General features: G+C 34.5%; 1 protein-coding gene and 1 pseudogene across 4 annotated transcripts in view; one reads left to right on the forward strand and one right to left on the reverse strand.

Annotated features, from left to right (window-relative positions):
- CEP57L1 (centrosomal protein 57 like 1) overlaps window positions 1-15,306 on the forward strand; it is a 75,472-nt gene that overhangs the window by 36,902 nt on the left and 23,264 nt on the right. For 3 of the 4 annotated variants that reach the window (XM_047857994.1, XM_047857995.1, XM_047857997.1), the window contains exons 2-4: window positions 8,948-9,113; window positions 11,554-11,733; window positions 13,078-13,199. In XM_047857994.1, coding sequence (XP_047713950.1) covers window positions 8,951-9,113; window positions 11,554-11,733; window positions 13,078-13,199 — 465 coding nt within the window. In that variant the 5' untranslated portion in view covers window positions 8,948-8,950. Of the gene's footprint in view, window positions 1-7,655; window positions 7,732-8,947; window positions 9,114-11,553; window positions 11,734-13,077; window positions 13,200-15,306 lie in introns of all 4 variants that reach the window. The other variant, XM_047857993.1, reaches the window with a different exon arrangement.
- LOC125166487 (ubiquitin-40S ribosomal protein S27a-like) lies at window positions 1,968-7,564 on the reverse strand (annotated as a pseudogene).

Raw genomic sequence — 15,306 nt, forward strand, 5'->3', positions numbered from 1 at the left:
ACTTTAAGCATATTAATTAGTGTCTCTGGACTTTGGCTCATACATCTATAAAATGAGAAGATTGCAGCTGATATAAGTTTTAAATGGATATGTGAAATTTTCCTATCAATTCTAGAACTCCCAAATATTTATGACTTATACAGACTTATGGTACCATGGCCTTCTCCATATATTCTCAAACATTTTGAATATAGTCACTACTGTGTCAGAAAACTAAAAAACTTGAAATAGCCTTTGTTACCTCTTAATACTTTTCAGAGGAAAATACAAGATAATGTTTTTTTAAAAAACAGACTCTATTTCACTGTGTTCTGAAATTGATTGTAACTTAACCTTCAGATTAGTTATTTTGAATATCCCTGCAACGCAAATGTCTCATATTTTTTTAATTTTACAACGCTATAATTTTTGAATGACACTTTAATTCTTAAGTCTATAGCAGTATTCTTGCACTTTTAATATAAACTATTAAGGGAATATTTTACAGTATATTAGGTAAAAATGCTAATATTTGGGTCAAAAACTAATAAAATTACATATAAATTAAATATGAGTCAAAAGCATAATTTTAGTTTTATTCTCCCATTTGATTATGCTGGGAAATTTTTAATTATTTTAAATTGCATACAGGATAGCCCATTAATAACTTCCCATTCAATTTATTAAGGTTAAGAAGTTACTAAAGGTCAATTATAGAGGAAAATAAATCAAGGCAGAATTACATAATTGTTTCACATCTTATCAAGCAGGAAACTCTAAATTGCAAATAACTTTATTACATCCTCTAAATTGCATAAACCTTAGGCTTCTGTTATTATGTCCTTGTCACTATTCTTAATGTTTCACTGTGCAACAAAATTATGAGTTGCAGTCAGTGTATTAGCTTTAATAGAGCTTTCAAAACAAATACCACAGGCTGGGTGGCTTAAATAAAGAAATTTATTTCTCACAGTTCTGGATGCCAGAGGTCCAAGATCAAGATGTCAGCAGATTTGGTTTCTTCTGAGGCCTCTTTCCTTGACTTGCAGATGGTTGTCTTCCCACATGCCTTCACTTGGTCTTTCCTCTGTGTGCACACATCCCTGATATATCTATTTGTGTATCTAAATTTCCTCTTTTTATAAGGACACCAGTTAAATTGGATTAGAACCCATCCTAGCAGTTTTATTTTAACTGAATCGCCTTTTTAAATGCCCTACTCTAAATATAGTCACATTCTAAAATACTGAAGGTTAGAGATTTAACATATGAATTTGGGGGGTACAGTCAATGAAATTGTATTTGGTTTTCTTACCTGCCATAGAAGTTTTCAAGAATGAAAATTATTGATTCTGTGCAAGTGGTTTGCATGCTCTGTATAGTTGTTTGTTTGCACTGTGACTTACGGCAGGTTAACTCAGGATGAATGATAGGACGCACTTTATGAGTGCTCTGTGATTTTAAGTCAGGTAATTGAAGTTCTCTTCAAAAAGACATCGTAATTTGAATCAAATTTGTATGTCTTTTGCTAATTTATCTTCCTCTAGTTGCCCTTTTAGTATGGGGCCCTTGGAACTATCTTTAGTTCTTACATTATACCATCAGTGGTCTCTTCCTCTTCAAAATCAATTGACTTTTTTTTTTAATCTAAACTACTTTCTCCTTCTTGAAACAATCTCTTCTTTGTTGTTGTTGTTGTTGTTGTTGTTGTTGTTGTTGTTAGTTTATGTCTTTTATTAACCCATATACAATTACTTGTCTTCCAGGGGTAACTGGGTGGTTCAGTCAGTTAAGCATCCGACTTCGGCTCAGGTTGTGATCTTGTGGTCTGTGAGTTCAAGCCCTGTGTCGGGCTCTGTGCTGACAGCCCGGAGGCTGAGCCTGCTTTGGATTCTGTGTCTCCATCTCTATCTGCCCCTCCCTCGTTCACACACTCTCTCTCTCTCTCTCAAAAATAAACATTAAAGTAAAATAAAACAAAAAAACAATTACTTGTCTTCTGGTTTGTTGAAGCAACAGTGTAACAACATTTGCCACAATAATGTCTGTCAAAAGTGACTAGTCATAAAAGTGTCTAGTCATTAAAACTCCAGCATCACATTCATCTGAAGGGCATTCCTGACAAAGGTGACTGATTTTGCCATTCTCATCCACCTTATAGTATTTCAGGATGGCCAGTTTAACCTTTCTCTTATGCTTATTCTTCTTGGGCATGGTGTAAGAGACTTCTTCCTTTTCTTAGCACCACCACAGAGTCTCAACACAAGATGGAGAGTGGACTCTTTTTGAATGTTTTAGTCAAAGTACATCCATCTTCCAGTTGCTTGCCAGCAAAGATCGGTCTCTGCTGATCAGGAAGAGTTCCTTATTCTGAATCTTGGCCTTCACATTTTCTATTGTATTTGAAGGTTCAACCTCAAGAGTGATGGTCTTCCCCATAAGAGTTTTCACGAAAATCAACCTCTTGGCAGTGGTTCCACCACAGATGGTGGATCAGAAAGTCCTCTCTTTGTTTTGACATCATAGTTTTCTGGTTCTTTTCCTTCATAGGTTTCTCTTTCTTTTGTTTTCCTTATCTGAAATCTTTTGTATTTAGACTCTTCCTTTAGGTGACTTCTATTCTATGGTTTTATATATCATCCGTATGCTGGCAATGTCATTGTTTATATTTCTGTACTAGAACTCTCCTCCAAGCCTTAGACTCTTCTATCAAACTACCTATTTCTTATCTTAACTTGGATGTCTCACAGTTAGAATAGTGTTTGACACATATCAGTACTATATGAATATTATTATCTTTGTTTTCTTTTTAATAAATGGCACTATCATCTATCCAGTTATTTAAGCTAGAAACCTTGATTTCTCCCTTTTCTTCTCCTCTTAATCCAGTTCATCACTTGTGTCTTCAGGATACATCTTGCTTGTATACACTCTCTTCATCTCCATTTTCACCACCCTAATCCAAACACAGCATCATCTCTTACCTGGCTAACTGCAAATATCCCCAAACTATAGGCTGTTTAACATAATGATTAAGAACCCAGGCTTTGGAATTGAACTGGCTAGGTTTAAATCCTGGCTCCACCACTTACAAGTTGTATGAACTTTGGTGACCTCTATTTCTTTATTTCTTCTTAGTGCCTCTATTTCTTTATTTATAAAAAAAATAGTAACAACAACAACAACAACAACAACAATAATCCTTATCTCATAGGATTGTTACAAGGATTAGATGAGATACTGCATGTACAGGGCTTAGAATCACAGCTAAAAATTCAATATAAGTTGGCCATTCTCAGATTTGCACAGGAGCAAGAGTGGTCTTTATTCAAATTGCTAACTTCTAACATTTTAAAAAATAAAGTCTTTCAGTTATATAAAAAGATTTACTAAATTATATAACAAATACCTGTATACCCCTCTGTAATCACCTGTCTTTTTGCATCCTCACCCACTTAACTACCATCCTGAGTTTGGTATTTATTATCTCATACTTGTCTTTATACTTTTGATGCATATGAATATATCTCTAAACAATGTATAATATTTTTTTTACATGCCTGATAACATATTGAACATATTCTTTGCGTCTCCCTTTTTTTCTTCAACATGTTTTTAAGATTTGTCCACGAGGATGCATGTTGCTGTTTCATTCATTCTTTTTTACTGCTGCATAGTAGTCCAACGAATAACTTTTGTCCCTTTCTTACTGGTATGTTATCTTTAAAGATTTAATTTGTGGGGCTTTATATCTTATTTTGTTAATAATTTATTAGCTATGTGCATGTAGGTACCCTCTCTCAGGCTATGGCTTTTCTTTTTACCTTTGTAATGGCATCTTGTGATGTATATTTTTTATGTTAAAATAATCAGTCTTCTAACTTACAGTTAGGGATTTTATGTCATGTTTTCAAAAGCCTTCAAAGCCCAAAGTTGCTAAGGACATTCTCCTATATGCTCTCCCAGACATATTTCTTTGTACATTTTGGTTTTTAACACATATGGATTTAACTTTTGATACAGTTTTGAAATAAGGATCCAGTTGTTTTTAAATTTCGAGAATCAGTTTTTCCCTCACCAATTATGAATAGCCTAACTATTCTCCACTGATAAGAAGTTCCCTTTTTGTCATATATCAAGTTATTATACAGGGTTTGGTCTGTTTCTGAGCTGTGTTCTGTTAGTCTGTTAATCGCTCCTGACTGTTTCACTGACTTAATTATTTTAGTTTCATGGTAAGTCTTGATAACTGACAGGACAAGTTTCTTCATCTTATTGTTCTTCAAAAATCTTTTGACGATTCTAGGCCTTTTACCTATTTTCTTGCCTTTAAAAGAGCTTTGAAATGTAAAAAACGATATTTCCTTGTTTTCTTTTAAAATAAATGTTTGTTTACCTTTACCACATGAGACACACTCTGTTTCCTACTAGATTTAATTCTGTTCCATTCCATTGTACTTCATCTGAAATATGTTTTCTTTCAAAATAAATATGGCTACCATTTATCAAATACATATTTTGCTCACAGTGCATACTTGCAGACATAAATTCTAAGTGCTTTATATACATTATCATATTTTGTCTATAGCACCCCTATGAGATACTACCATCCTAATTATGTAGAGAAGGAAATTGAGACCCAGAAAAGTTTAAAAGTGTTTCTAAAAGTCAGAAAGATGGTAAGTTGGAGATCAGAATTTGAACTGAGTTCAAACTCCAAAGGTTACTTTTATATCTGGATACAACTGGTTTTCTTTCATTATTGTTAAGGTTTATTGTTTATTAGCTACATTTTTCTCTAAATTGATGGTTTATAATCATTTGACATTCTTCTGTTATGATGCTAGTATTTTTCTTCTGATTTATAAAAGCTTTTTCTGTATCAATGATATTCCCCTTTGTCCTTCATTGCATATTTTTTTTTCTGCGTTCTTTTGCCTTTTGATTTTGTGCATAATTTTTATATGGTATAGTTGAATTTTAATGTAGCCTTTGTATCTTTTATTTTTACCATAGTTCTAAACATAAAACATCTTACCATTTCTATGATTATTTTAATTATTCAGATTTTTAAAATAATTTTTAAAGTTTTTTAAAAAATTGACTCTGTAACATACCTGAAATTTGTATTGATATATGGAATGAGATAAAGGTTTAATTGGATTTTTTTCCTAAAATTTTTCTAACACTGAATGAACAACAAATGCATCATTTGTTGAATCCAGTGGAAGTATTTATGTTAAATTCTTATATGTACTGGTTTCCATTGACCAGTTGGTTTTTATATCATTGTCTTAACATTTTAGTTGTATACTATAAATAATAGATTGTAGTATCTATTAGGGCATCTATAAGGCAAGTTCTTTAATCAAAGTTATCCAACTCAATTGTTACAGTACTTTTTAAAATGCTATATATTAAAAAATAAAATAGACTTAGTCCAACCTTTTATTGAGTTTGCTCTTAAGGTAAGTTAACCTAGGTGCATTCACAAAGAAAATCAGGTAAATGATACAGCTGCTGATATTTTTCTTTAAGGAAAAACCTAAACCTGAAAGAATTAGCAGTATAGGAAACAGAGAGTATCCCATTCCAAGAACCCATTGTAGTATCTCTGGCCATCTCCTAATGCTGTCTCCCTAACAATCCTATGGGATTATGCAGAGGTGATGGCACAGTCAGCCACTAGCTGGAATAGACATTGGTTGTTAAAAAGGACCGTTTTGGAACAATTGCTTCCCTCAAGAACAAGTAAAACTACTTTTCAGTACAGTATTTGTATCTAGCACAGTTTTTTGGAGGGAGGTGAGGGTGTTTCTGTATGCAGTGGCTCCTTAGTTGCAGCTCATGAAGGTGTCTTAACTGTATTTACCATAGAGAAAATGGATAATTTTCCTGGTTGTTTGTAAGCTGTCAGGAATAGTTCCAGGCACAACTTGAGTTTCCTTATGCTTTACCACGCTCTTGATGCAAATGAGGTCTACAATTCACAGCCTTTTGCCCTCGCTTGCAGATCCTCTAAAATGCTCTACAGGATTTTCTGAGGTCTTTTCAATTACCTACAGCGATGCTCCATACCCGATATGTCAGAATCCTTGGAGTTCGGGGCTTAGGCACCTCTCTGTATTCTCAGAAATTTTTACTCTAGAAATTTCTGTCATACATTCCCATGAATATATCCCTTCCTGGTGCGCTCGCTCTCTCTCTCTCTAGCTGAACAAGACCACCAATGCACCAGAGCCCTCAAAATGCCAAAACTGTGAGTGATCTCTAGCAACTTCCCTCTTCATTGGAATATAACATCCCATACAAAGCAGGACAGCTAATGTTCCAATCTTTTGTACAGATATTGGTGAAATGTTTCTCAGTTTTTACTTAACAACCCTCTCCATTCCCAACACCCATGTTGAGTCCATGAGACTGGGTCAGAGATGAATTAGAATGTTTACCACTGTACTTTACTCAGAATTACTCCTCTCTTCCTCCATCAAGTTAGGCTTTGACTTTGGATCAAGCTTTCTGTATTTCTTTCATCTTGCCTCAGAGTGAGTTTTTCTCCTAGAATGTCACAGTTCTTTGCGTAAAGAAACTTTTAGTGGGTTTATGCACTTGTTTATAAAGCAGAACTAGATTGTACAGGTTAAGCTGGGACCTCTATTACAATGAAAACCCCTGAGCTCTGTGTCACATCATAGCATGTCTTCTCATTTTTTTTACTGTTTCCTTTCTTTTTCACCACCTATCAGTGTATTGCTATTCTGCTTATGCCCACTTTAAGATGTATTTACACATTTAATTTAAATGATCTTTAGTCTAATTTTTTTTTAATGTTTATGTTTTTGAGAGAGATAGACCAGGAACAGGAGAGGGGCAGAGAGAGAGGGATACAGAATTGGAAGCAGACTCCAGGCTCTGAGCTGTCAGCACAGAGCCCAATGCCGGGCTCAAACTCAGGAACCGTGAGATCATGACCTGAGCCGAAGTCGGACACTCAACCGACTGAGCCACCCAGGTGCCCCCGTTTAGTCTGATTTTTAATTTAATGCCATCTTCTTTTTTTTTTTTTTTTTAATTTTTTTTTAAATTTTTTTTTTTTCAACGTTTATTTATTTTTCGGACAGAGAGAGGCAGAGCATGAACAGGGGAGGGGCAGAGAGAGAGGGAGACACAGAATCGGAAACAGGCTCCAGGCTCCGAGCCATCAGCCCAGAGCCTGACGCGGGGCTCGAACTCCCGGACCGCGAGATCGTGACCTGGCTGAAGTCGGACGCTTAACCGACTGCGCCACCCAGGCGCCCCTAATGCCATCTTCTAAGGAGTCGTTTCATTTACATTAAAAACCTCCAATTTAAATTTGTTTTTTAACTGATGCAAAATCCAATTTGTAAATAAATATTATATTTGGTAAAGAGGAAGCAGACAGAGTCCTCCCAAGGACTTCAGGGTATAGTGACTAATGTTAAAATTTCATTCTTTTTATTATTAGAGAAACTCACCAGGAGCCAAAAACTGAATTATCTTGAGTAATTCCAAGGTTTTTGGGATAGTTTCAGCTACACACCTCTCCCTGAACACGTACAACCATGTTCAGAACTTTTGTACTTTGGTGTCCTACCTCTACTTCATTGTGAGCCAATGTGTGACTAACTTTGCTCTCTTGTTTTTTGAGGGAACAGCAACTTAGATAGATGCAGTCTCCCATGGGGAGCAGACAGTGTCTGAGCAGCAACAACCCCAAGGGATGGAGACATGGTTAGTAGCCGTGGATGGTAGTCGGTGCTAATAATAGTAGCAAAAAATGATTGCTTCTGGAGAGCAAAGGGCAGCAAGTATTCTAGGAAAGCTTCCTAGGCTATATAACTTTTAGAATAGACCAATCAGAATGTCCTGAAAGACAGCCAATCACAGCAGTAGGTAAGGTAGAAAATCCTACTGAGTTAATTGGGTTCTGTACCCTGCCAGAAATTACATTCATGGGAAGTATCTACTTTTGCCTTATGAATTGGGAAGGTAGTGAAATCACTGAAAATTTGCAATTCTCAAAAATTAAAATAGGCTAATTATATAATGGAATTCTAAGTTTACATTTTAAAATGAGTTTTCTTTCTTAAAATTGTGCTTATGAATTGTTTTGCATGTGTGTATGAACAGTTGTTACCTGTTTCTTCCAATGTAGCTATGAATTAACATTAACTAGAATCTGTTAAGTAGAATACATTTCTACAGTCTTTAAATTACAGAAAGGAAAATAAATGATTTAGGAAAATTAGACAAAAAATTACCTGCTGAAATGGTTAAAAGGGCTCTCCTAAATAAAAAAATTGAAATTGAAAAAAAAAAACACCCTCCAGAATAGCAAAATAAAGCTATTTTAGATTCTTCAGATTTGGAACCATTGTAAACTATGATTAGGATGCTGGTGCATTAAGTGGAGTTGTGTCTTATTCAAGGATATATACAGAATTGATATATACAAAATCTGATATATACAAAATTACCCTTGAAAATCCTTTAGGAAGCCAGGACATTGGAGTTCCACAGTTAGGATTCAAGGACTGTATTAAACGGGTGGCTTGTGTTTCAAAGCTATGTTGTCTTTTAGAATATATACTTCCTCTAAGAACCCTAGAGTCACACTATTTGTAGAATGGTGCTCAGATGATGAGGGTATATGAACTTACGATCAGCTGAGAAATGAGCACATTCACACCACTCACTCCAGAGCATATGCTCACTGAAAATCAGGTAGAATTATCTATACTATTTATATGGTAAATAGTCATTTTTCTTTCTTGTATTACTAAGCTTCTTGTAGTTGAATTTGTGATAATTAACTTCATAAAGAAACAACTCCACAGTATATGAGTATGTGTTTATGTTAAGTTTTACCTGAATTTTTGCCTAATCTTTTTGTCATTCAAGTAAGAAAGAATGATGCTATACTGTATTATTCCTTTATTGTCTACAGATAATGGATTCTGAATTAATGCATAGTATTGTAGGAAGCTATCTTAAACCTCCAGAAAGAGTGTTTGTTCCATCATTTGCCCAGAATAATGAATCATCCCAGACTTACCGCTCTGCGAACTTAGAAGTTACCTCTCCTAAAATGCTTCATAGTCCAAATGGCCAAGGTAATTCTGTGTTTTTAATGTTTATTTATTTTGAAAGAGAGAGAGAGAGAGAGTGGGGGAGGGGCAGAGGGAGAAGGAGAGAGAGAATCCCAAGCAGGCTCCATGCTGTCAGCGCAGAGCTGGCACAGGGCTCTATCCTATGACCGAGCTGAGCTGAGCCTAAATCAAGAGTCAGATGCTTAACAAAAACTGAGCCACCCAGTGCCCCAAATAACCAAGGTAACTCTAATTTACAATCTTATATAAAATTGGGGAATGGTATAAAACATGTTATGTAAAATTTTACATCAAAAAAAATTTTTTTAATGTTTATTTTTGAAAGAGAGACAGAGTGCGAATGGGGGAGAGGCAGAGAGAGAGGGAGACACAGAATCCGAAGTAGGCTTCGAGCTGTCAGCACAGAACCTGATGCAGGGCTCTAACTCCTGGATGGTGAGATCATGACTCATGGTCATGACCTGAGCTGAAGTTGGATGCTTAACTGACTGAGCCACCCAGGCTCCCCTAAAATTTTACATTTTTATGTAGAAAATAATATTATGTGTTTAATCTTAATAAAACTATTAGTTTTGACTCGGTTGCTTAAAGTTTCTATAAACATAGATAAGTTATTTAATATTTTTTATTTTGGCTTCTTCAGCTATAAGGTGAAGATTAACCAGCTAGACACATATTACAATTTTATCCTAAAAAATCACTATAAAATAGGAAAATACTCTGAAGAATAAAAGGTCATATTTGGAATCCTTGTAAACTAGGTGATTAGAATAATAGTGAATTGAGTAAAGTTGTGTCTGATTCAAGGATTAAATTCAGAAATTGCCTGTTTCCAAAATTGTCCTTGAAAATTTTATGGGAAGTCCATACATTATAAGTACATTGTAAGTATTGTCTTTTAAAATATAAACTTAGGAGAATCTCATAATTGAATTAGGAAAACATTTATGAATTTAGGCATACCTGTGCCATACAAATTACCTGCTAAGATGCTATCACCTTGTTTTTTAATATTCTGTGATTATAGTTACCATTAATAAATAGACTAGCAGTGTGGTATAAAAAGCTGTACGAAATATTCCAAATCAGCAAGCCAGGTATTGCATCTAAAGAGCAATAAATGTAATTTCTTGATCTCATTTTAAAAAACAAAACAAAAAACAAATGGTGATCTCTAGCAAACATCGTTCTAATTGGACATAAACTACAGGCATACCTTAGAGATATTGTGGGCTTGGTTCCAGACCACTGTAATAAAGTGAATATATCACAATAAAGTGAGTCAAATGCATTTTTTGGTTTCTCAGTGCATATAAAAGTTACATTTAGACTACACTGTAGTCTATTAATTTTGCAGTAGCATTGTCTAAAAAACAATGAACTACATATCTTAACTAAAAAATACTTCATTGCTAAAAAATGCTAAGCATCATGTGAGCTTTCAGTGAGTTATAATGACTGAACACAGATCACCGTAACAAATATAATAATCATGAAAAGTTTGAAATAGTACAAGAATTACCAAAATGTGACACAGAGACATGAAGTGAGCAAATGCTGTTGGGAAAATGACACTGGCAGATTTAATCAACACAGGGTTGCCACAAACCTTCAATTTGTAAAAAAAAAGAAAAGAAAAGAAAAGAAATGCAGTATCTGTTAAGTGCAATAAAGTGAAGCACAATAAGACCAAGTATGCCTGTATGTAAAAATTAACCTATAACCTATAACATTTACCTATATTCCATTCCCCTCTAGTTGTATACTTTGAAGTTATAACTGAATAGACATTATTACTTGAAATTTTTATTAACTCTGAACTTACCTGAATCATCATATTAATATAGCTGAATAAAAATCACAGTAGTATATGTGTACCACTTAAAATCTTTCGAGCCTGATATGAATCAAACCACTAGGGTATAATTTTTTTTCTAGTGGAAGAAATTGTGTTCTAACTCATATGTTCTGATTATTAGTACTGTAATCTTAGACAAAGAATCATAACGTGTTTGTAGTTTAGCTAAACTGAACATATCAAGAACTGAGAAAAACCTTTAACATTAAACCTAAATTTCCATGTTAGTTAGTGGATACTACATTTACATTTTCTTTATCCATACTCAGACTCTTACGCCTCCTAGACTATATCTTTTTTAAGTCTTTTTATTTGAAGATATATATTTTATTGAACTAAATTGTGATTATTAGCTGTCTCAAACCTAGAAAATTACTACATACAATCACAAATATACTGTTTTTATAAGATATGTTAGAAAAAATTTGTCTCTCTTTAGAGTTGTAGTGAATTTTTTTGAGGAATATACATTACTTGTACGTTTTTCTGGCTTACTAACAAAAATATACTGTTCACTTTTATATGATACTGTGTAAGTGTTCAAAAATTCTCATTAAAATAACAAGCAAATTTTTTTTTCAACAGCTCTAATTTTAGCCTTAAAAACTCTTCAGGAAAAGATTCATCGTTTAGAGTTGGAGAGAACACAAGCTGAGGACAACCTGAACATTCTTTCCAGAGAAGCAGCACAGTATAAAGAGGCCTTGGAGAAAGAAACAAATGAGAGAAATCTGGTACACCAGGAACTGATAAAGCAGAAAAAAGGTAAGAAAATTCAATAGTTCTCAAAAACAAGGGATTATCAGAGTTTACAACTTGAAAATAATAAGCCCAGTCTAACATTTACTCAAATATCTTTGTTCTTATGTATATTCAAACCTTGAGGGCTTGTTCTCAATTTGATAATTTGCATTAAATGGATATAATATTGAGCTTACATATATTATCCCAGTTCATAAATTATTGAGGTTAAAAGAAAAAATTAAGTTTTTAGACAAATTGTGTTTAGAAATTAGGACATTTTCAGAATACCAAAAAAATCTAGTTTTACCCATAAGATAATTGAAATACTTTATATTTTCAGTCAACACTGATTTTTTAAATTTGAAAATATAAAGCAACACTAGTAATTAAACAATACAGAAACCATAAAAATGAATACAATTCTTTTATTAACTTGAAAGGTTAATTAGAGGAAATGGGCAGGTAAGTAGAGATTTCTGTGGAAATTACAAAAGAACATCAGGACATAAGTTTTTAAATTTTAGAACATAAATTCTTTAGGAGCTCCTGGATTAAGTGTCCAACTTCAGCTCAGGTCATGATCTCACGGTCTGTGAGTTCAAGCCCTGCGTCCGGCTCTGTGCTGACAGCTCGGAGCCTGGAGCCTGTTTTGGATTCTGTGTCTTCCTCTCTTTCTGCCCCTCCCCTGCTTGCCCTCTGTCTCTCTCAAAAATAAACATAAAAATTTTCAAAAAAAAAAAAAAAGTAAGTTATTTATATAAGTTTACTTCATAATGTGTAACTTTCTTTTCCCTTGTACTACATTCACCATCATAAATAAGGTTCAAATTTGTGTGTCAACTTACAAAAAGAGTGACGAAATGAGAAAAATTTTTCTGAGGTAATTGGACAAAAGTGGAAGAAACTGCTGAGGAAAGTAAAAAATTAAAGGATTAGAAGGGATTACTTCTTAGGACATTAACTATGCTGTCAGTAGTCAAGAGCAGAGGAAATGGGAATGGTAAAATGCATATACCCGAGTTTCCTGAAAGAGAAAACTATATAGATAAGAAAGAGACTTTAGGTCCTCTGTCATTTCACAGGAACATCCAGGATTTCTATCATCCCACAACTAAGTCACTGACATCTTACTCTTTCATAAGTGTACCCTGTCGATCTTTAGGGGGAGACAGTGTTAAACTAGTTATATGTACTTAATGAGAAATTCACAAAATGTGTGTCCATAACTCTTAGAGAGCCAGTATTAGAACTAAAGATTTCTTGAACTTCTAGGTCTTGATTGAATTTACATAATGTATTTCTCATGATAACCAAACCTGTAATCTATGTGATAATCAACACATTATTACTTTTTCTTTCTCACAGATATTACTATACAGTTAAATTCTGCCCAGGTTCGCTGTACTCTTCTAGAGAAGCAACTAGAATATACAAAGAGAATGGTTCTCAATGTAGAGCGAGAGAAGAATATGATCCTAGAGCAACAGGTGAACATATTTTTATATGAATAAAATATAATTTAATATGTTTGGGGAGAATAATGTTATGGGAAAATTGTATTACAATCTTAAGTAGGATAAAGAGCTATATTGAGATTTCCACTTACATTGAAGCTGACTGGGTCATTGGACTAAGCTTTGTGTAGAAGGAAACAAGAAAAACTAGGCAAGATATTAAAAAAGAAGGAAAGAAGGGAGACAGGGAGGGAGGAAGAAAGGAAGAAAGGGAAAAAATACATAAAGGCATTGGAGAGTTAACTAAGTGATGAAATATCACCAATTAAAAATTAATGGGTGTAGACTTAAATCCAAAGTGGTTGGCCTCCAAAGAGGTTGGCCTCTAGAGAGGCTAGTTTCAGGCCCTATCCTTCTTAGGGCATTTCTGATTCCAGAGATTCAACTGAGTGGCCAGATAATGCTTTTCAAAGCTATGGAGCTAAAGAAATTGAAGTTAGATTCCAGGGCCTAGCAAGAGTAGGAACCCTGATAGATCCATTGTGCTCCGAATGCGTTGTAGGGATGAACAAGAAAGAAAACAACCCAGATAAATCGATCAGAGTAATCCAGGAAATCTTAGTCTTTGAAATTGGATTGAAGTCATCCTGGATAGCTAATGTTTCTAGGGATCTGAAATTATTTCTACAAACCTTTCTTTGACACAGTGAAAAACTTTCAGTCAAACATAACCAGGCAGAAGGAATTAAGACACTATGAGAGTTTCTTTCATTAGTGTTTTGTAGTTTTCAGAGTACAAGTCTTTGACCTGTTTGGTTAGGTTTTTTCTTAGGTATCTTACTGGTTTTGGTGCATGGTGATGGGATTGATTCCTTAATTTCTCTTTATGCTGCTTCATTATTGGTGTATAGAAATGCAACAGATTTCTTCGAATTAGTAATCAAAAATCTCCCAAAAAACAAGAGTCCAGGGCAGGATGGCTTTCCAGGGGAATTCTACCAAACATTTAAAGAAGAGTTGACACCTATTCTATTGAAGCTGTTCCAAAAAATAGAAATGGGAGGAAAACTTCCAGACTCATTCTATGAAGCCAGCATTACCTTGATTCCAAAACCAAAGTCCCCACTAAAAGAGAACTACAGACCAATTTCCCTGATGAATATGGATGTAAAAGTCCTCAACAAGATACTAGCCAACCAGACCCAACAATACATTAAAAGAATAATTCACTATGACCAAGTGGGATTTATACCTGGGATGAAGGGCTGGTTCAATATCTGCAAATCAATTAATGTGATACATCGCGTTAATAAAAAGAAAGACAAGAACCACATGATCCTCTCAATAGATGCAGAGAAAGCATTTGACAAAATACAGCATCCTTTCTTGATAAAAACCCTCAAGAAAGTAGGGATAGAAGGATCATACATCAAGATCATAAAAGCCATATATGAAGGACCCACCACTAATATCATCCTCAAGGGGGAAAAACTGAGAGCTTTCCCCTTAAGGTCAAGAACAAGACAAGGATGTAGGATGTCCACTCTCACCACTGTTATTCAACATAGTGTTGGAAGTCCTAGTCTCAGCAATCAGACAACACAAAGAAATAAAAGGCATCCAAATAGGCAAGGAGGAAGTCACTTTCACTCTTTGCAGACAACATGATACTCTATCTGAAAAACCCAAAAGATTCCACCAAAAAACTGCTAGAACTGATCCATGAATTCAGCAAAGTCACAGGACATAAAATCAACGCACAGAAATCGGTTGCATTCCTATACACCAATAATGAAGCAACAGAAAGAGAAATCAAAGATTCAATCCCATTTACAATTGCACCAAAACCATAAAATACCTAGGAATAAACCTAACTAAAGAGGTGAAAAATCCATGCACTGAAAACTATAGAAAGCTTATGAAAGAAATTGAAGAAGACACACCAAAAAATGGAAAAACATTCCATGTTCCTGGATTGGAAGAACAAATATTGTTAAAATGTCGACACTGCCCAAAGCCACCTACATATTCAGTGCAATCCCTATCAAAATAACATCAGCATTCTCCGCAGAGCTAGAACAAACAATCCTAAAATTTGTATGGAACCAGAAAAGACCCCGAATAGCCAAAGCAATCCTGA

Source organism: Prionailurus viverrinus, chromosome B2 (genome assembly GCF_022837055.1).
Source record: "Prionailurus viverrinus isolate Anna chromosome B2, UM_Priviv_1.0, whole genome shotgun sequence".
In the NCBI taxonomy this organism is placed as follows: domain Eukaryota; kingdom Metazoa; phylum Chordata; class Mammalia; order Carnivora; family Felidae; genus Prionailurus; species Prionailurus viverrinus.